The 22,433-nt window shown below is 42.8% G+C and overlaps 1 protein-coding gene across 1 annotated transcript in view; it reads left to right on the forward strand.

Annotated features, from left to right (window-relative positions):
- Positions 1-22,433, forward strand: part of ANKRD55 (ankyrin repeat domain 55) — a 66,437-nt gene that overhangs the window by 31,577 nt on the left and 12,427 nt on the right. Inside the window, exons 6-10 of the mRNA XM_054031311.1 lie at positions 257-385; positions 9,720-9,904; positions 11,519-11,686; positions 13,349-14,016; positions 19,753-19,854. Coding sequence (XP_053887286.1) covers positions 257-385; positions 9,720-9,904; positions 11,519-11,686; positions 13,349-14,016; positions 19,753-19,854 — 1,252 coding nt within the window. The remainder of the gene's footprint in view (positions 1-256; positions 386-9,719; positions 9,905-11,518; positions 11,687-13,348; positions 14,017-19,752; positions 19,855-22,433) is intronic.

The raw sequence follows: 22,433 nt of genomic DNA on the forward strand, positions 1-22,433 counted from the left end.
TTATATCAGTCTTCTCTAGTAGTCAATTTTTTTTTTATTGGCTACTTCTTTTTTTGATACAACCCCATTAAGCCAGAAACTGCTTCAAATTATTCAATCTTGAGAAGGTGGATTTCCCCACTCCAGACTGATCTCCAAATTGTCCAACTCATCTCTAATTAAAAGGAAAATTAAATCCTTTGAAGTTTTAAATCTTCCTGTGAATGATAATTCTTTACTGTCTTGGATTGTGATTTTTATTTATTTGTTTATTAAGGGAATGACTGCACTTCACTGGGCTGCTTTCCACAATCGGCCCCAGCATGTGCAAACCCTGCTGCAGAAAGGAGCAGATCCAACTCTGGTGGACAAAGACTTTAAAACAGCTCTTCACTGGGCAGTACAGGTGAGGGCCCTCTATGAATATTTTAACAATACGCCATATGCATTACAATGATTGATTGTTTGCAATTCTAAGTCATGGGACATCAGAACTGAAGAAGAATTTCAGTTTGAAAGTTGGAAAAACCTAGGGCGGGAATCCCCAGCTGTGTAAACTGGCCTGCATTGCTCAAAGCCAGTGGAGCTGTGCCAGTTTATACTGGCTGAGGATCCAGCCCATGTTTCCTATGGCAAAACACCATTTTTATTAACAAATATTAAATACGGGCTTGATGCTGCAAGGTGCTGAGCTCTCTTGCCCTGATCCAGCAAAGCATTTATGTCCCTGGAACTAGTCCCGTGCTGAGCATTAAGGACATGCCTGTTTTTGATGGATCAGGGCCAGAGTGCTCCACACCTGTCAGAACTGGGCTGTAAACCAGTGACTCCAGACCACTGAGAATAAAATAACATACATGTAGTATAAAATGGCAAATATTGTTGTTACAGGACCGTGTTCTAAAGGCTTGAAGCTCTCATCCTGTGGAAATCCTAACTTCATTAAGTAGAGTGTAATGTTAAACACTCTTCCTATCAAGTTATAAACAAATCATTGCTATATGGGGCAAACAGGGAGCCTCTTTTGGGACCTCATAGGGTCTCTACTACCCATCACAAATGCTCCCCCAAATGTACAACAGCTAAGAAATTACTGAGGGACTCATTAAAGATAGAAAATATCAGACATGACTAGGCACTATAGTAATACTTAAAATAATAATTAATAGCCTATAGAAAAGTGAATGGTTTCCTTAGGATGCATCATGTTAAGCAATTGATATGGTATCATCTATAATACTGTTTAAGTAAGTGTCCTGCATGTACTTTGCTTCAGATAACTTTTTAATGCTAAATATGAGTTCTGTCTGTAGGTTACATTAGTTATCGAAGTACAATAAAAGCTGTGTTATCCAGCACTTTACCAATCAGAAAGCTCTAGAAATTGGCATTTGATATCTCCCAATACAAATCTTCATAGGGTTGCCAGGTGTCCAGTTTTTGACTGGAAGGCCTGGTCGAAAAGGGACCCTGATGGCTCTGGTCAGCACCACTGACCAGACCATTAAAAGTCCGCTTGGTGCAGGGCCAGCAGGCTCCCTTCCTGGCTCCGCGCCACTCCCTGGAAGCGGCAATATGTCCCTGCTGCTCCTAGGCAGAGGAACAGCCACTGGGTATCTGTGCACTGCGGCTGCCCCTGCCATAAGTGCTGGCTCCGCAGCTCCCATTGCCCAGGAACCATGGCCAATAGGAGCTGTGGGGGCAGCGCCTGCGGGCTGAGGCAGCGCGCAGAGCTCCCTGACCAGGCCTCCACCTAGGAGTAGCAGGGACATGTCATCATTTGCAGGGAGTCACCTGAGGTGAGCACCGCTTGGATCCGGCACCCTGAAACCCCTCCCATATCCCTGCCCCGAGCCCCCTCCCACACCCAAACTCCATCCCAGAGTCCGTGTCCCACACCCCCTTCTGTGCCCGAGCCCTCTCCCACACCCAGACTCCCTCCATTGGTAAGTATAACTCTGAGTTAACCAGAATTTTTGACCAACTGGCACCCCACATTCCCCAACATGCCTGATGACAAAGCTTTTACTATACATTTTTATTGATTTACAGTGACAGTTATAGTAAGTATTCAAAACATCTCTGTATCATATAAACAGATAGGGTGACCAGACACCAAGTGTGACAGATCGGGTCAGAGGGTGGGGGGTAATAGGAGCCTATATAAGAAAGACCCAAAACTCGGGACTGTCCCTATAAAATCGGGACATCTAGTCACCCTATAAACAGAAAACACAAATTGCAAGGAGAAGATACACTGTGACTAAACATCCCCATTCTCACATTTTTGGTCTTAACTCTACCATGCTTAAAATATATCAAAACGTTTTTGTCTGGAATAGAATTCAGGTGTGGCCTCCATACGTATCATTACTTTCAACTACACTTCCTCTCTGATTTCATATTTTTCTGATCATTTCAAAACTATATTGGGTCGTATAGATTTTGCCTTGGTACTTCAAAGGGATCTCTTCTAATAGTTATTAAATAATTCTTGTACATTTGCTCCAGTGTAGGTTCCATCCAGCTGAAAATTTCTGAAATTCTGTTCCATGCAAGCTCTGGAGGGTCCTGCATTCAAGCTTGGTGAGGGCCAAGCTAGTCAAAAGAATGGCAAAGCGGAAGCCTTATTGGGTATGTCTACACTGCACACTAAGCCCGGGTCTGTGGGACCCAGGTTTGTGGACTTGGTGTTTCCAAGCCCATGCTTGATCGTCCACACTGCATTCTAAACCTGGGTTTACAATTGCTGAACCCAGGTCTCTCAGCCATGCTAATGTATTCATACTGCGCTACCCAGACCTGGCTTCAGTCTGCAGCTTGACCTGTGTGTACTCTGCAAAATGACAGGGGTTGGACCTGAGTCTCACTGGGACTTGGGCTTTGAACCACCCCATTTGCAGGGTCCTGGGACCTGTGTCCTGAGCAGTTGCTGACCCAAGTCAGATTGATTTGTGTGTGGATGCCCCAGCTTCGTGTGCAGTGTAGACATACCTACTCAGTCCATATCCCCCCACACCTTCCTCTCAGAACAACAAATGTGCAATGCATGTTTTGGGAAAACATGGGAGGTTGAATGGTGCAAATAAACCCTCAGTTTCCTGCGGTTAACAAATCCCTGCTCTTGCTCCTTTCAAGTCACCCACTCACAACTGGATTACTTTTCTGCCTGCCTGAGAGCAGAGGGAATAAGTGTTGTTTCACTGCTGTGATTTTGTTCTGTGAAATTTCTGTTAGTGAACCCGACTGGTTCACAGGCTTTACTTCTTGGGGGTGTGGAGTGAAGAAGGATGGGCAGGTTTAAATATCTGGACCAGGCATAGGCTCTTAGACATGGCTACACTACAGCCCTAAATTGACCTATGTTAGGTTGACTTAAAGTCAGCATAGTAATTACTGCAGTGGCTGTCCATACTTCCCTCCTTCTGTCAGTGATGCATGTCCTCACCAGGAGCACTTCCTCTGACTGAAGAGGGCAGTTTGGTGGGCTAAGAACCCTCCCACCTGGCGCTCAGTTGCCCCACCCAGCTCTTGGCGGGAGCGGGGGAGGGGGACAGCTGCCCAGGCTTCTCACCTCCCTCAGTGGGGAGCCTCCTGGCAGCAGTATGGAGCCATGAAATTGACAAGACACCTGATGTAAGGTAGACACTGAAACACCCTAACTACACTGACATAAGCCCTACACTTCTTGTGTATGTCATGTATGTTTGTCGGTGTAGTAGGGCAATAACCTCAGCGGAACAAGGCTGTAGTGTAGACACTGACATAATTAAGTCAACATAAGCTGCCTTGCATCCAGGGCCGGCTTTAAGCCAATTCGGCCGATTCCCCGGAATGGGGGCCCCACACCTAAGAGGGCCCCGCAATGTCCGGGACTGCCGGCAGAGCGGGGGGAAAAAAGCCGTGTCCTGCTTCTCCCCCCTCCCTCCAGCGCTTGCACCGCCATACAGCTGATCAGCGCAAGCCTGGGAGGAAGGGGTGAGGAGGAGGAATGTAGCGTGCTTGAGGAAGACACTGGGCCAGGGCAGGGATTTGGGGAGGGATCCAATGGGGCAGTGGGGGCGGGGCCAGGATCGGGATTTGGGGAGGAATCCAATGGGGCAGGGAGGGGGCGGGGCTGAGGCAGAGTTGGGGTGGGAGGGGGCGCGAGACAATTCACGTCCCGGCGTGAGGCCCCGCACCTGCTAAAGCCAGCCCTGCTTACATCCACCTAACTGTGTAGTGTAAACCAGGCCTTAGTGTTCTTCTCTGACTTGAGCTTAGCCAGGGAAAAGTATCTGACAGCTGTTTCTCTCTACCTCCCTGTCAATATAAGGGCAGATAGAGGCTAATAACTGCTGCCAGGCAGGATAAGGCTTTGGCCTGTCTAAAGCTCCTGCCAGCTTACAGACACGTGCTTAGACTCATTGCCACAGTCTGAGATCTGGGGAACTCTGAAAATACCCCCAAACTTTTTCACAAGAGCCCAGAGGTGGAGTCCCAGGACTGTGCTGTGGAGGCGGCAGTGGCAAGGGAGGTCTAGTAACCACTTCTGGAGCTGCTGAAGCAGGGATATTTTTCCCGTAAGAGCTGCGCTAAATATCTGCGGAGCACAAGAGGCCTAGAGAACTCCCAGAGCCAGTAGCTGCAGGAGCTGTTTTCAGCTGAATAGGGACTTGTGCTTTCTTTCCTGGGAAAGCAGCAGATGAAACATGAGGCATTGTAAAGAAACCTGTTCCAGAAGGCACAGAAAAGAGGCAGCGTGGGTAGATATTGCTAAAATATACACCATTACACCATCATGCCCCATTACAGTTATTGTGTGTGGGTGGGAGATAAATACACTTCCTCTGCCTACAGTTTCAAAGAACACATGTTTAGTACTTGGCAAGGTGCAAACAAAAAGAGTTTGTGCATCTGATGATTTCCCCACCAGAGTTCCAGGCCCGTGTGACACTAGAGAACCAGACAGGCCTTGCCTCAAACAGTAGTTGGTTGTACAGGAAGAGCAACAGTGATGTAGCTGCCCTAGTGTAAGCCCCTATTGTAGACATGCTGCATCAGAGTAAAAAAACAACTCCTTTGAAACTAGAGTAAGATGTTAGAGCAAGTCACAGTTTATACCTGTGCAGCAGATGTGCGCTAGGGGTTTGCACTGGTTCAGCTCCATCAGTGTTGCTGTGTCAGTGTATACAGCTCTAATGGAGGCAGGCCACAGTAGTTAATCAGGCCCAAAGTATTTTCATTTATGCAACAAAAGTACCTAGAAACTGAAAGTCAGGAAGCTGGGGGCAGGCTGTATCTGGTCCTGCATGGGAGCAATACAGGACACAAGGCACCAGCTACAGTCCGTTGAATTCTGATGACCTGGTGGGGTGAGGTGGAACCATGGTACCTCCATGCACCTGGCCCAATTCAATAAGGTAATGCTCACTGCACCATAAAAAAGGGTGGTGAGAGCCCCTGCTCCAGCATGCACTCCCCCCGAGATAGCCAAAATTGCTCTAGAGATCCCTGCTGTCCCCCCAAACCCCTCATCTCTCTCATACAACACAACTCCAGCTTTCACACATGAAAATACTCCAGTTCATAGCGCTGAACAAGTGGTGTTGAACTGGGCCTACCATTCAAACACGTTAGCACAGCTACTTCCATGTAGTGGAACTGTCTATCAGGTGCCAAACTGTGTACCTACTTAGAGTCAAATACTTCCCTTGCATATGTGTACACTCTTCTCCTTGGCTTCACTAGGAGCTTTGCATGTGATTTCAGCACAAACAGGAGAATGTCTGTACGTGAGTGAACACCCGGTCCTGTCAGACCTTTAGTTTCACTTGCTCTATTTAAACAAGGCCTCAGAAGCTGTTTTTCCCCTTTCAGTCAAACAAGCAATAATCTTTGTAACCAGAAGGAAACTTAGTTGCATCATGAAAGTCTGTTTACTAAAGTTGAGACCAAATGTAATTTCTTTAAAATGTTCTAAATCCCAGATAATGCTGCCACTTAAATACTGCAGTGACAAAGGTTCTAGAAACAACATAGTTTCCTCACTGTGCTATGTTGCCAATTCTCAGGACTTTTACAAACAGTTTCACAGTATTTGTTCTTTTTCTTAAAGCTCAGCTCCTGGAGTCAGGTAATTATATGAAAATCTCAGCTTCCATTTTTTAAAAAAAAGTTTCTAGGCTACAGGGTTGCAGAGAGAAGCTGGAAAACATGAACTCTAAAGACTCAAAAATCAGAAGGGATATAAAAAGAATTCACGTTTAAAAAACAAAACAAAACCACTCCTGATCTAGTGCAGTGTAAGTTCATTTTATTTGAATGATGCTAAGTTTATCAAACTTGTGCCCAGAAACATTTGCTCCTTGGCAACAATTAAACTTTCATTAGTACATGTTGTATGATGAAATCGTAGATTATTTGTTTGGATTTATATGGAAAGACTTGACAGCTTTTCTTAGTCCTACTTACTGAGATGTTAATTTAAGTTCAGGCTCTCTGAGAACAAGACTGTACCCTTTGGAGCTGTGGGTAAGGGGGCCCTTTGTTTGTAGAAGGATCTTGGGTGCCTCTTCAGCAGTATTCTTTTCTCTCCCACTAGGCTCCACAGAAGACTCTCCCTTGGCTTGGGGGATTTCCATATAGAGAAGGTGGAGGGAATAGGCAGGCTCCGGGAGGTGGGAGCACTAGGCAGAGAAAATATCATTCTCCCCACCCTCCATCTCCCACAGACTGCCCTTGAGGAAAGTTAATATGGCCTGATGAGCCCCCTATGTGCTGGGGAACCCCTTCAGGGGGAATAGCTGGCAGCACAGACTGGAGGCAAAGCCACCCGTGGCAATGCAGAAGTGCAGGATCTGCATATGGATGGCCCTGAGTCCCTCCTGAATCCCATGATTCAGGAGGATCTTGGAGACCCCTGGTTTCTTTGGGGAGAGGCGATCCCTCCCTCCCAAGGTATACTAAAGAAAACAGTTTCCTAGTTCACAGTGGGTGTTTCCTTTAGGGCCATGGTCTAGCCCTGTGTGTGTTGCTGGATTAGGTTTGGATAAGGTGTGTAACCAGTAACTCATTGCTAAGTAGAGTTTCAGACAGCTTTCTCATTTTTAAACTTCATTTGCTGTCTGCTGGCTTCATGTGTTTTCCCAGGAATGCCTAAGGAGGGGGTGGTGACTATTTAACTTTGTGAAACTTCAAAGAAAATTTCTACTTTAAAAAAAATCGGAATCAAGCCTCACCCTCCAGTCCCTCATTCTTCAACGTACTCACATCAGTAATCTTTCCTCATGCAAATAGGGTCCTCCCATTGAAGTGAAAGGGACTTCTGACATGGATAGGTTTTTTTCCATAGAAGTGAGGGCTGGATGGTTGGGCTGTTGATATTCAAAAAGTGAATAATAAAGAATTGCAAATAAGGAGGATTTAAGTAAATAAAAGTTATTTACATCTGTTCTTACAGGGACTTTTCAAAAATTGGCCTCTACCTTTGCATATACACACTTATTTATTTCAATTTATAATAAACAAAAGGGCTTGTCCACTGCTTTGGATGCTAATATTCAGCTAGAAACTCACTAGCATAATCAGATCATCAAAACAACTAACCAGAGCTTAGATGATTTCCCCCCTAAGTGCAAGCCCTTCAACGGAAGACATGCCATGTCACTTTTCCAGTCCACCAGCTACTGTGGAAGAGGAATGGGGTCATGACACCTCCATGTTCCCTGTAATATGTCTAGCACTACCGATGGTAACAGTAATCCAGAGAGTACACACGCAGGGCCAGCTGTAATCTAACCCTTAGATGAGCCACTGACAATTTAAGGTATGCCAGGGTGTTCAGTTGTAATGGGATGGGGCCATGTGATAGAAACAACAGGTGAATAACAGATGATTAACAGACATTTTCCTAGCAGATGATCTGTGTGTAACCCCCTCGCTGAATGCCAGAACATGAGTAAGAGGCATGCCCCCACACCTTTTGCATGCCCACATATGTTTTAATTTTCTATATCTTATCAAAATGCAGCATGCATGATTCATCTTTCCTAGGGTACCAACAAATGAATCCTCAACAACAAAAATAATGGAAAATTCTGCTTCTTCTAGTACAGAATAAAGAACCCACAGGAGCAAGCTCATTCGTTAAAACCATATCAGTAACTCATCCACAGAAACCAGTTGATACAATACTGTGCTAAAAGGGGGAAAGATCACAACTAGTTTTAGTCATAATCATAGTACTTGATAAACCCTGTGCACTCTTTACAGAAATTTCCATATACATATAAGGTGTCAAATAGACAATGTCAGTCATACAACTTTTATTTGAACAATACTTACAACAAAGACAGGGACAAACCAACATTTCAGCCAAACAGCTTTTCCTCAAGGAGTCCTTGGTCATTCGGTAGTCTTTGGAAAGCACAAAGGATATACAGTAGAACCTCAGAGTTATGGACACTTCCGGAATGGAGGTTTTCCATAACTCTGAAATGTTCCGTAACTCTGAAGAAGAGGTTATGGACTTCAGCCACATGGGGGGTTGGTGCTGCAGCCGCCGGGTGGGGGGAGTCAGGGCTCAGGGCAGGGAGGGGAAGTCGGGGCTTCTGACTCTCAGGGCGGAGGCTCAGGGCTTCTGCCCTGTTGGAGCACTGGGGCTCAGCACTTTAGACCTGGGGGGAGCGCCGTGATTGGGGCTTCAGCCCCATGGCTCCAATCCCGGGTTCAGCCCCTCAGGGGCGCAAGGGCTCAGGGCTCTTCACGGCTCCGCTCCCTGCTTCACTGGGATGGGGGGAGACCCACACCAGGGCTCGGGGCTTTAGCTGCGGGGGGAGCACTCGGGCTGAAACCGGCACTCCCCTTGTAGCTAAAGCCCTGAGCCCCAGCACCCCTCTATTTTTAAGGAGGAAAAATTGGAAAACCACTGGCTAATTGGATTACATGTTCAGAAATATTTTAAGGGAGAAAAGATTCCAATCAACACACTGCTCAGGTTTGTTATCTTTGATGCAGTTACTGATTTGGCAGATAACAGGAAGCCAGTGGATATTGTATATTTGGATTTCAATGTGGCCATCAGTTTATTACCACATTATCAATTGGCATTTTTCCAGTTTATTTAGAAGCTTATGAAGTACCATTGCATGGAACAAAAACAAGGTTGTAAAACAGAGTAACCATCAAAGGTCCAACTTTCTGTCCCTTACTCTTGCTGAGCAGTACTTACAATTGTAATCCCATTGAAGTCAGTGGAACTATTTGCATAAGTACAACTCACCATGATGAGGGGGTGCAGAATTCAGTCCCAAGTTAAGATCCCCAGTGTGGAACAGAGAGAAGGGAATAACAGAGCCTAAGCCAGTCTGGGGACTTATACTACTTTGTATAGTCTTGATTAAAAACATAGAGGAGAATGTAAATGCTCTTCAAAGGGACACATGCATATATATATGCTTGTATCCCTCTAAATTCTGTGTTTCATAAAAATCGAAACATTTCTGAGAAAGTATTCATATACGTTTATATGCTGTCTTTCTTTGGATTTTTCTATTGTGATACCTTATTTGTTATTTCTATAATGCCCAGAAGCATTCTAAGAAACTCACAGCCCAAACAATTTTGGGAGGGGCAGGAATTCTCAAATCTGAAATAAACAGAAAATGCCATTGTTGTATTTATTCCTCCCAAGGATAGACAGTGCCGCAAAACATGTGCTTCATTGTTAAATGTTTCTCTTCCCCTTGCTTGTTTTCCAGAGTGGAAACAGGATTCTGTGTTCCATCATTCTGAACCATCACCAGGGTTCATCGCTAATAAACTATGACGATGAGAATGGGAAGACGTGTATGCACATTGCTGCTGCTGCAGGTTACAGTGACATTATCAGCGAGCTGGCTAGAGTCCCGGAGTGCAATCTGCAGGCCCTTGATGTGGATGACAGGTACCCATGGAAATGTACTGAAAGTGCTGGAAACCCCCTGCTCTAAGTCCCATTGTGTTACCTGAGGCTAAGAATGTCTGTTTAATAATCATGTTTCCTGTTCTACTGGCCATGACCTATTTAATTTAACTGAATTTTCTGAGAATTATGTGCGCTTAGTGACTCTGGAAATCAGTCCATAATATTTATACAACTGCTGACTCATGTAAATGGTTTTTTACACTATATTTCTGGAAGGAAAAGAAGGTGATTATACACACGGGCTTGTTACTATTTGATTCACTAAAATTAGGCATTCCTTCCAAAATACCAGAACAAGAACCTACGACTTTGGGGTGAAGCCCTGGCCCCCTTGAAGTCAATGACAAAACTCCCATTGACTTTACTGGGTGCAGGCTTTCACCCTTAGTATGCTAAGATGTTAGAGCCTGATTTTCAAGATGCTGAGAACCTCATCTCCCATTCTCACAGGAAGCACTTTGCACCATTGTATTGTACATGTAGAAGATTCCTCCGTTTTACTGTTTAGAATCCCAATCCTGCATCCATCAAAGTCTATGGGAGTTTTAGCATTGAGTTCAGTAAGAGTAGAACCTGAGGGCTGTCAGTAACAGCTCTCAGTATAAATCCAATTATGGGCCTATCCTATTCCCCATGAAGGATTTACACATTTAATCCTTTATGGAAAAGTCCTATAAAACTTAATAGAGATTAAACCAACAGGGTTCTATAGATTTTACCCTAAAAATCTTCAATATGCAAATGGGAAAACATTTTTCTATTAAATTCCCTCACATTTTCCTTTAAGAGATATCATTTTGGAGACTGGACAATACCTTATAAGCCCTCATTAGCTGTCCTTTCAATTCTGTTCCCTGTTACACTCATCTGAAATCAATGGGTTGCACCATGCTCACACACTTCCTCTTTTATTCACCTATTGTCATTCACAATCTTTCTTATCTGGCATGTTCTGTACCTTGCAGCTTATTTCAATTTCAGAAATATAAGCAGTAGTTTTTCTGTGTAATGTTAAAATTTTGAGGCCAAATATTATTTTCTATACACTAGGCCCAAATAATGCTTCTTCCACTGTGACTTCAGAGGTTTCTGGTTGCAGAAAATCAAATAGGTTCCCCTACACAAGAAAGGATCAGGACAGCTTGATTTAGAAAATGGATCTGCCTCTATATGGGTCTCCTGCTGGTCCTCGTCCACTATGTAATGGAACACAGCAGCAAAAGAAGCTACTGTAGTCTGATGGATGAAGTAGCAGCTGCGGAGTAGCTCCACTACTGCTCTGTGGCTAGAGAGAGCATCCTTTCCCCTACACCCTCACAGCTGGGTCCGGTGCAGAGGTGGGAAGGAGTTGCCACCAGACAATGGAGACTAGAAAGCTTTTCTTTGAACTCTGCACTGGGAATTTTAGGCAATTCTTTCCCTAGTTCAGATCCACCAGTGCTAGCAATCATGGAGTGTTAATGTAGATCAACCAGAGGCATTTTTACCACCACATCATTGAGAGCGCTAGATGATACACTCTGTGAAGATGCAGGCTAGGTAGTACTGCAGTAGTTCTCATTGGGTCATTAATTTGTTCCATATTTTCCCTAGGACGCCTCTACACTGGGCTGCAGCAGCAGGGAAAGCTGACTGTGTACAGACGCTGCTGCAGCTGGGGATAGATAGCAGCTCTCGGGACATCAATGAAAACACTCCTCTGACATACGCGATGTACTGCGGGCACACAGCGTGCATCAAGCTGCTCTCTCAGGAGAACAGGTAAAGGAACAAGAAATCAAACAACCTCTTGCTTTTGCCAGCAGGTCACTGGCTAGAACAGTATATCAGTAGGAAAGAAATGACATTTCCTTCTCGTTGAATGCTACTGAAGAATGCAAGAGCCACGAAACTACTGAAATTAATCTGCAGTTCCTATACAATGCTTGGTTCAAATTCTTCACTATAAATAGCAATGGTAAAGTCAATCAACTAATGAATGACCTGTCTCAGGTAGGGTTCAGAACAATAAATGTAGGGTTCAGAACAAATCAAACATGAATTTAGTTGTAAATCAATACAGCAATGTCTCCTGCACAAAATACATGTGATGGGACAATTTTTGCCCTCAAATATCTGCCTTCTGTTGAACTCATGGAGGTTAGCTATGTGTTCATGTAACCACCATTGGTTCATGTAACTATGGCAAAATTTGCCCCACTAAATATAATAGTCGTGTTTCAAACGGCTAATAATATAAGCTTTCATACCCATAACTTTAAAATAGTTTTCACCCTTGACGTAATGTTTTTGTCTATGATTAGTTCTGTGCCTTGCTGTGTACATGTTTTCACTTTTCTAAACCTCTTCTATTAAAGAGGCTTTATTATTTGTCGCTTTACGAATTATTTTTCCTTTTATCAATGGCCCCAATTTTGTTCATTTAGGTTCTCCTTCACTGGTAGAAAACTCACTTATAAAGAGTGAAAGCTATCATGCTGATTTTTTTTTTTTTTTAGACTTTTGTTACATTTCTTTATCCTGCCCCTTTCTTTCCAGTCAACAGTCAGTATTATTTCCTGTGTTACAAAGGGTAAGATGAACTTCAAATGATCTTTGAGGCTGCTGCAAACTCTACTTCCTGAGCAACCTCTAGAAGTTGATATTTAGCCAGCAGCAGCAGCCTCCTGTAAAACCTGCTGAGGCCAGACCACTGCATACTATGATCTTGATAGAGCTCCCAAATCTGCGTGAGGTCTGCTCGGCCCTTGGATGAGCGACCTCCAAGGAAAGAGCTGGGGTACAGTAAAATGGTACTGATTTAATGGTCGCTTTTTTTCCTCTCTGGTCGATGCTGAACCATTGCCCCTCACGTGGTGCTAGCGATTGCTGTGCAGTTGGAAATACCAGCTTTCAAATTTGACATAAAACAAAGGCCGCTTTGTCTTTCAAGATCCCAATGCATTTTTTCTTGTTAAAAGGAGTCCCAGTGTACTGGCATAAAGTGCATTTATACTCTGAAAACTGCCCACAAAATTGGCATCCCAGGTTCCAAATCTATTAGTGTCTCAAAGATTCCAGACCAAATTTCCAAAATTGCCCTGCAAATTCAGCCTTGCATTTGAGTTAAGCTCTGTTATTTTTGGCAAATGTATCACCATCTAATGTACTCTGAATACACACAAAAAGCAGATCAGTTGAGTCAAAAGGTACCATTCTTAGTTTCTTTTTTGATCATAAGTGTCCTTTACATTCCAGTTTTGGCAATACCATTCAACCTACTTAAATTACTCCTGCAGTAATTTAACTTTCTTCTGGATATGACAGTCTTCATTTTGTGTGCTAAGACAGGCAAGATTTCTTTTAAGATTCAGTACATTTGTACAAAAACTCTGAAGGATTTCCACTTTCTGTTCTCATATTTATTTGTTTATTATTTTCTAGTAGATCGGAGCCAGTCCATCACCCTCCTTCACAGAACAATAAAATCCTAAAGAAGGAAGCAAGATTCAGTATGCTTAACCAAATCTTCTCCTGCAAAAAGAAGAAAGATGATCAGAAAACAAACCAGAAAGACAGAGGCAGAGACAGATATCAAAGGGAAGAGACCTCGGAAGTTGATGACATTATCACTACGTTTGATTGCATTATGGACACAAACTGTAAAGACAACTCCGAGGAATGTCTGACCACTGTTGACTTTAAAAGAAGGAGCACAGACACCCAGAAGTACCTCATATCAGAAAAGAAGCAGCCAGAGTGTAATGGACTTCCTCCAATAAGAACACAAAGTCTCCCCCCCATTACTATAGGCAATTCTTTTCTAACAACTTCCCAGAGTGCAACTTCAAGTGTGTCCTTGGGTACTAATGCCTACCATTTTGCACACAGATCTCAGAAAAGTAGAAGTGAACATGACTTGTTAGATCACAGAAGTAGCTGCCAGACTTTATCAGATAATCCTTGGAACACAGATGCTAACCAAATACTCTCGTATAAAGTCTGTACTGCAACTTCTTCAGATAAACTGATAGATGGTTTGCTCTCTGAAAGATCCAGCCATGTGCTTTTGTGCCCTCCCCACCTTCCCTATCTGCCTAGTTCTCCATCAGGTAATTTCTTTGTTCAATATCCCCCGTATCATCTAATCTCTACAGACATGGCAGGTTGGATAGGGGCATGTTGGAAATATAGGTAAGTCTGAGTGCTGATATTTCTAATTTTTTTAGTTTATTCTTCCTGTATGCAGTAGGATTCCCAAAACAGCATCTTAAGAGATTTTTAGTTAATATATTGTCTTTTCAGCACTTCAGTTATATGTGCTGTGTTCAAGTTTATGTTGTCTTCAGTGCTGAATTAAAGTTGCTAAATTTACTGAGAGAGTAAATGCTTTTACCTAGTATTTTGTAAGCTGTTCTGTAATGATAATGAAACGAAAGATGAGTCTGAGCTACAAGGTTCTGAAGTGAATTTGGAGCTGATGTTTGGCAGTTTGGGATCCCATGTTTTGATTCACGTCTGTCTCTTCATGAATCTGTCTGTCAGGCTCTGGTTCAGAAATAATTTAAGCATACGAGCAATTTTAACTTCATTCCCAATTGTACTTCTCGCATGCTTCAATTTCAGCACATGCTTATGTACCTTCCCAAAGTGGGATCTTGTAGTGCACAAAGCATCATAATATCTAGATGCTAACTGAAAATTAAACACCCCCACACACACATTTGTACACCAATTCCAAGAATAGATGTAATTTAAGTATTTGTATCTACCACCGCTGCTGCTGAGGGACCATGTCAGAGCCCACTACTCTTCAGTTCAAGGAGGACTGGCAAGGACTCCTTTCTGACACCTACTCCTAACTGGTCAGATGCATCACTATTGAGCTGTGGCTGCCTCCTGCATAGCAGTGAAAACTGAACAATCCACTAAGCTACTTACTGCACAGTAGCTGAACTTTCATTACATTTGTAATAGAGATTCTGTAGACAAGCTAATTTCAGAATAACTGATGCTGTGAAAATAAGGGCTAGAAATTATTTGTAGGGGGTTAAGTAGAGCCAGGTCCCTAAAAGTTTGACAGACCTTGGCTGATTAAGTTCACACAGTCTGGGACCCTAGATCTCTGCCTAGATGTTTTTTTTCCCCACCTTCCCCTTTGCCATCCTTCTCACTAAATGCACCCAAGACTCCAGGGAACTAGCTGTGATTGATGTGATGCAATCACCTCTAGATTGAATTCATCAGGGTTCACCTCACACAACCCCTATGAAACAAATCCTGTCGGACTTTTTTGCAACCCAAGCGTAAATAGCTACCAAGGAGGCTGAGGAATTGTTTAGGATCATGCAAGAGGTTTTCACTAAGAGAAATGGGATAAAACTGAATAAAGGAAAATGGAGGCTGTATATTTGGAAACATTCCCCAAAAGAATTGTCTGTTGACTGTGGAGTACTTTCACTGGGGAAATGATGAAAACCCTATCACTTAAGTAATTTAAATCTACATTGTTGGCTTTTCTTAAGAAGGTGTAATATGGTAAAGGTCAATCCTACTATGCTGGAGGGAGGGAGAGATGGAGGCACAGACAGGATCATCTAATTGCTATCTTTCCAAGAGTTTTCTGTGTCTTAAAACCCCAATCCTGCAAATGAATCTGCACAGTGGACACTTGTATCCACATAGAGACCCCATTAACTTCCAGGTGTAAAGGTCTTCCTGCATGGGTCTGCTTGCAGGATCATGGCCCAAGTATGGAACCTACAGGAAACAGTTAACTCATTATGGTGGGAGCTCTCTTTGTGTATCGAAGGGAAGAATGTATCCCCTTATCTCTAATGGTTTGCAATTTACAAATTACAGTTAGAAAATTAACTTACTACATAAAGCTGGAGCACTGTGAGAGTTCAGTAGTCTGTGTACAGGCTCAGCTGCTCTTTAACAAAGAAAATTTTCCAACAATAAGAAGATTCCCGTAAGCTAGAATAGAGGACATCCATTGAAATGAATAAAACAAGGGCAGCTCGCTAGTTGATGGGAATATATTGCATAGCCCAGGTATTGTCTTAAAATATGATGATAGAAAAGAGCTGTGTGTGTGTTGTCTAAAATCTGTCTGCTGCTGTAATAAGGGACACCTGAATCCCTGTTATTAACACTCCATTTACTTTATGAATTTAGAGACTCGTGGCTCTTACTTTAGCTCTGGCTTTTTAGTCCTCTGTAGCTTTCACAGCATTTCCCTGCCTGCAGAATTGTAGAGGTTTGGAAGTAAATTAAGGTTCCCCACCAGACAGCTGGGCTTGATATAGGGGAGGCCCTTTCATAAAGCCCATTTACTTCATCTTGCACAGGGGGTAGGGTTTAGAGAGAGAGACAGACATTTGGCTCTTTATAGTAATTAAATGTTAATATTCTTTTCCTCCATTTTCAGTACTGACAGTGGTTGCTACATATAACTGCCTTATCACTGAAAATATAGGACAGAATTATGGTTATCAGTCATTTGGGGTTTTTTTTTTTTAGTAACAAGTTAATTTGCAAGTCATTATCTCAGCTGAAATTCAGCATTTAAGCCCTTATATGGAGTTATCTTTGCTAAAATTTAGAACTATATTTTATGCTAATGCTACTGAGACATCTGTCATGAAACGGGATTTTTTGTGTGGTTTTTTTATACTCTTAGAAATGAAAGCTCAGCTGATCTATCTACTGATTGCCCTTTGAATAAATGTCAAGTGAGTTTGGTGTTGGTAGCATTGGGCATTTTGAACCTTACCATCTTACCACTGGCGCAAATTTGGAGAAAAAACACTTTATCTTGGATTGTCTCCATCAGTGTGTGACCTTGGTAGAACAAGGATGATCAACTATCCCAAAAAGCTTTGGCAATATTGCAGCAGAAACTCCTGTCAACTGTAGCATTGAGTTGGCATCAGCAATACAGAACATTTTGCTTAAATGAGCCTTGCCAGTATATCCCTTTGTAAAACAGACACAACCCTTCATCCACTCTGTGGAACAGAAAGGAGATAAATTACGGAAAGGGAACCACTGTATGGGGTGGAAAGGCAGGTGCACAAGATGTTTCCCACCACCATGTAATCATCTCCCGCTCTTCTTTATCGTTCATTTATTTGTTGTGTATATTGCTAAGCCATCAGGCACAAGACTATACCTTGTTATGTGTTTGTACAGCACCTAGTACATCTTGAGTGCCATGATAGGTAATCTAAAAAATGGGCTAATAATAAAAAAGGGAGCATGTTTTGGCAGAGAGGGCAAGGAACTGGCAATAGCTGATCTGTATGACCTGCTCCCCTTTTCAAAGCTAGGGTAATTTATGATATCCTATGTATCAGAAGTTATTTCTGTGCCACATGAAACCCCACTGGAGGGATCATGTGCCCATTTGTAAATGGGGTGCAAATAGCAACAACACAGCAGCAGTGCCAGCTATCATAAAACTCGCAATGTAATAAAATGCCAGCAAAGATTACAACATTTTGCAATCAAAACAGCATATCCTTACTACCCCATACAAAAACAAATGCCATCAATGTACTTTGGGCCCAAAGAAAATATTTGGGGGAAGAGAAATTCTCTCTGCATACCGATATACATCCACTTTATTCCAGACCTTTTAACCAACAACAAGGATTAGAATATAAGGGTTGAAAGGGACCTCAGGAGGTCATCTAGTCCACCCCCCTGCTCACAGCAGGACCAATCCCCAACTAAATCATCCCAGCCAGGGCTTTGTCAAGCCTGACCTTAAAAACCTCTAAGGAAGGAGATTCCACCACCTCCCTAGGTAAACCATTCCAGTGCTTTACCACCCTCCTAGTGAAAAAGTTTTTCCTAATATCCAACCTAAACCTCCCCCACTGCAACTTGAGACCATTATTCCTTGTTCTGTCATCTGCTACCACTGAGAACAGTCTAGATCCATCCTCTTTGGAACCCCCTTTCAGGTACTTGAAAGCAGCTATCAAATCCCCCCTCATTCTTCTCATCTGCAGACTAAATAATCCCAGTTCCCTCAGCCTCTCCTCATAAGTCATGTGCACCAGCCCCCTAATCATTTTTGTTGCCTTCTGCTCAACTCTTTCCAATTTTTCCACATCCTTCTTGTAGTGTGGGGCCCAAAATTGGACACAGTACTCCAAATGAGGCCTCACCAATGCCAAATAGAGGGGAATGATCACGTCCCTCGAACTGCTGGCAATGCTCCTACTTATACAGCCCAAAATGCCATTAGCCTTCTTGGTAACAAGGGCACATTGTTGACCCATATCCAGCTTCTTGTCCACTGTAACCCCTAGGTCCTTTTCTGCAGAACTGCTGCCTAGCCACTCGGTCCCTAATCTGTAGCAGTGCATGGGATTCTTCCTTCCTAAGTGCAGGACTCTGCACTTGTCCTTGTTGAACTTCATCAGATTTCTTTTGTCCCAATCCTCTAATTGGTCTAGGTCCCTCTGTATCCTATCCCTACCCTCCAGCGTATCTACCAGTCCTCCCAATTTAGTGTCATCTGCAAACTTGCTGAGGGTGCAATCCACGCCATCCTCCAGATCATTAATGAAGATGTTGAACAAAACCGGCCCCAGGACTGACGTTTGGGGCACTCCGTTTGATATCGGCTGCCAACTAGACATGGAGCCATTGATCACTACCTGTTGAGCCCGATGAGCTAGCCAGCTTTCTATCCACCTTATAGTCCATTCATCCAGCACATACTTCTTTAACTTGCTGGCAAGAATACTGTAGGAGACTGTATCAAAAGCCTTGCTAAAGTCAAGGAATAACACATTCATTGTATCCCAGTCATTCATATCAAAGCATATAATTATACTCTATTGCCATTATTTCACCACACTACCCCATTTATGAAATAAGTCCTTTTCTTTCCAGAAATAACAAAATCCAACAGTCAATCTCATATGCATACATACAAATTAAGCAAAACCAATAGTTTCCAATTTAAAGCATCGCAACACAGCAAACACAACTTGACTATAGTAATGGAAGCAGATGGACATTCTCTGCTACCTTGAAGCTTATGTAGTCATTTATCCCAGTGCAAAGTGGATGTAAGATAGTGACAGCATTTTACAGCCATTTGGCACAAGTATTAGGGACTAAACAGAACGCGAACCAAAGGAAAAGCAGGTCTAGAGAGTTCACCGGCATTTAGACTCTAGTGATGGGGCAAAATCTCTGATTTCCACAGGTGTTCTTCATATTTTAGCAAAGCTATTTTGCCCTGATCCAAAGCCCATAGAAGCCAGTGGACAGATCCCCATTGCTTTCAGTGGGCTTTGAATCAGGCCTTTGGTCCAGGACTGGTGAGGTGAATTACACTTGTCTACATAGAGGAGAGTAACTAAGAAACACAGACTTCAATGCCTCATTTCAGAAGTGAGAACAGCAAACTGTGTATACTACGGATGGACGCACACGGAAGTGTTGAGCCCTATTGGCTTCCTATGTGGATCTAGTTACACAATTTTGGGCCAGTTTTAAACAAGACAATACAAATGAGTGTTACGCACAATATGAGAGAATGGGAACCAGAGTGACAGTAACAAGGTCATGTTGTTATGTAGACTTTCTATGTGCACAACTTAATGATGTGAACTCATTTTTATAAATGAATGTAAATAAATAAATATCAGCAATCACCACTGACCTTCTGTCTAGCCATTTTCAGTTGGTTTTCTGTAGACATGAAGATACCCATTTCTGAATATTAACACAGAAGTTGTTAGTCTACCAGCAAGTAGAGTACTGTCATGCTCCATATTATTTCCAAGTACATATAGTATGTATATATTTTTCTATCACAGGGAAAAGTTTTCAACAGATGTCCCTAGACCGACCCAAAGTAAAAGACCTTACTCCTGTACGGAACAATCTAGCTCCCATACCAGACCACTGTGTTCAGAAAAGTAAGTAGAGCATCTAAATTACTGTAGCACTCCTATGTGAATCTGTAAAGCATTTGCATTGGGATTGTTTTTTTTTTTTATCCCAGAGGTGTTTGATATAATTGGTCTAGCAGCAGTTATCAGCATTATCATATAGGAGAATTTAATTCTAGGATAGCAGGGGCTGAAATATGTTGCAGATGTAGTATGCGCAGCCTCCAGTAGAAGTGAAAGTGCCTTGTACCACTCTGGTAGCAGCCCTTCCTAGATACTCCAAAGCAGTGTTTTACTACTGAAGAGCAGGGATGTATATACAATGTGCTGTAGACCCTTATGATAGGTACAGTGCCACTGAAAAGTGAAGATGTATCCTGCTTGGTGCATTTTGGAGCAATGCTTGATGTGTGCGATAAAAATATGGATACACAATGGCTCTACTATAGATAATATGAAAGAAATCCATCATCTCCCATATGTTCTTGTCTGTGATCATGGTAGGAAAGAGAATTAGATCTCGAACTTTGGGTGCCAACCACACACCAAGTCGTTTTCTTGAGAGAAAGACAGTGCACAAGTGAGAAGGTGGTCTGTGCTGATCTTTTACTCTGTATTATGGTCTGGTGCTTAGACTTGATTTTAAGCAAGAGCATATAACTTTATATCCTCATATTCAGTCTAATGTGCTGTATTATATATTGCTACAACAGACCTTTCAAAGCATTAGTTTGTCTACAGTAACCTAGGTGTCTAGATTTTGACAGTGTGCACCTTACTAGGGTGTCGGAGCTGCTAGGTAATTTGGGTCACTATTTCATCATAGACAGCTACAAATGTGTACAGTTTATGGGCCAAAGACTCACAATCCTATCGGCAAGTGAAAGGATGGGAGGTGGAACTTGAGGCTGTCTCCTCCTTCACAGGAAGCTGGTGGCAGTTGCCTTCACTCATTCTCAACGGCTTGGTGCTTGCAATTATGGCTGTCTTGGTAGCTTCTGCTGTAATCAAGAGGAGCAGGAAGATAGCGAGGGCCTCTCTTGCTGTAGACTGCCAGCCAGTTCCTCTTCATTCCCATGACAACCCCAAGAAAGCTGCTGCAAGAGCAAAGAGAGCCCGTCCCTGCCCCAGTTATCAGCACCAGCAGGGGAGAGAATGTTTAAAAAGTCAGGACAGAGGAGGAAGACCATAGGCCAGCGTCAGAGCTTTAGCTGGAGCCCGACACGGTGAGGCACTTGGTGTGTGACGCAACCAATGCCAGCCCCACTCTCAGCACAGTAGCATGGTCTCACATTTCTGTGCTCCATTAAGCTCCAAGTCCATACATCTGTTTTGAATGAGGATTTGTGGGTTTGCCATTTACAAAAGCACAAATCAGCCAGCTCCTACAACACCAACGTTTTAGAGCTAAGCAAAAGGCTTCTTGCCCATTAGGACCTGAGTTCTACCACTTCGGAATCTATGTGTCTGCAGCTGAAGTTGACCAGATTGCTAACAACAACAAAATAAAGGAAGCTGGACTCCTTACACTGATCTGCACATTAATGATGTTTCCAGCCAGGGTGATAGGAAAACAGAACCCTGAACTCTGCTGTTGTCTAGAAAGTAAAAGAGAAACTAATGTTCACCTTTTCTCTTTTGAAGTGAAGACACGAAGAAGGCTTAAGTGACACTCCATGTCGTCAAGGAAAAATTCTTTAGCTACTTGCAGAACCAGAGCTTCAAGTTGTCTCTTTAATTTTAACCTCTGATGTTTAAATATTCTCTGCTCATCCCCAATTAGCATACTGTTGTTAGGTATAACTTTCAACGGTGGATTTCATAGTCATCGGTATTTATGTAGACTTAATAATTCACACAAGCAACAAGGGTATTTTCAGCTACAAGCAGCATATTACTGTAAGCATCAAAGGTAGAGGTAGCAAAGAGTCCTGTGGCACCTTATAGACTAACAGACGTATTGGAGCATGAGCTTTCGTGGGTGAATACCTACATGACATGCATCCGATGAAGTGGGTATTCACCCACGAAAGCTCATGTTCCAATACGTCTGTTAGTCTATAAGGTGCCACAGGACTCTTTGCTGCTTTTACAGATCCAGACTAACACTGCTACCCCTCTGATACTTAACAGATAGAGGTGTGAGGTACTAATGTTTAGCAGCAGTGCCATATACAGGGTATCATCTTTCTTAGGGCAGATACAAATAAAAAGAAAAGCTTTTTTCTGTTTGCAAAACTGATTTAAATGTTTCACTTGCTGTAGAAAACAGCAGAGAAAAACTTAAATATGATGGGTGAAATCCAATACTGTTGGGGTTTATCTTACTCAGGTAAACTTCCCTGGGAGCAAAACTTCAAGAGTGGAAACATAGATCTACTGAAATCAAATTGATTTCAATAGATCTAGGTTTCCACTCCTGAAGTTTTACTCCCAGGGAAGTTTACCTGAGTAAGAATGTTAGGATTCAAATAGAAAAGACAAGATTCCATGATTTTTTAATTAAATTGAAACAAGTGCTAAATACGTAGAATAAAAAGGTGAAAGAAAACACAATAAAAGTATAAAAATAATTAGAAAGAGAACTGAAACCTCTATGAATGTAA

The sequence above is a fragment of the Malaclemys terrapin genome, chromosome 6 (assembly GCF_027887155.1).
Source record: "Malaclemys terrapin pileata isolate rMalTer1 chromosome 6, rMalTer1.hap1, whole genome shotgun sequence".
In the NCBI taxonomy this organism is placed as follows: domain Eukaryota; kingdom Metazoa; phylum Chordata; order Testudines; family Emydidae; genus Malaclemys; species Malaclemys terrapin.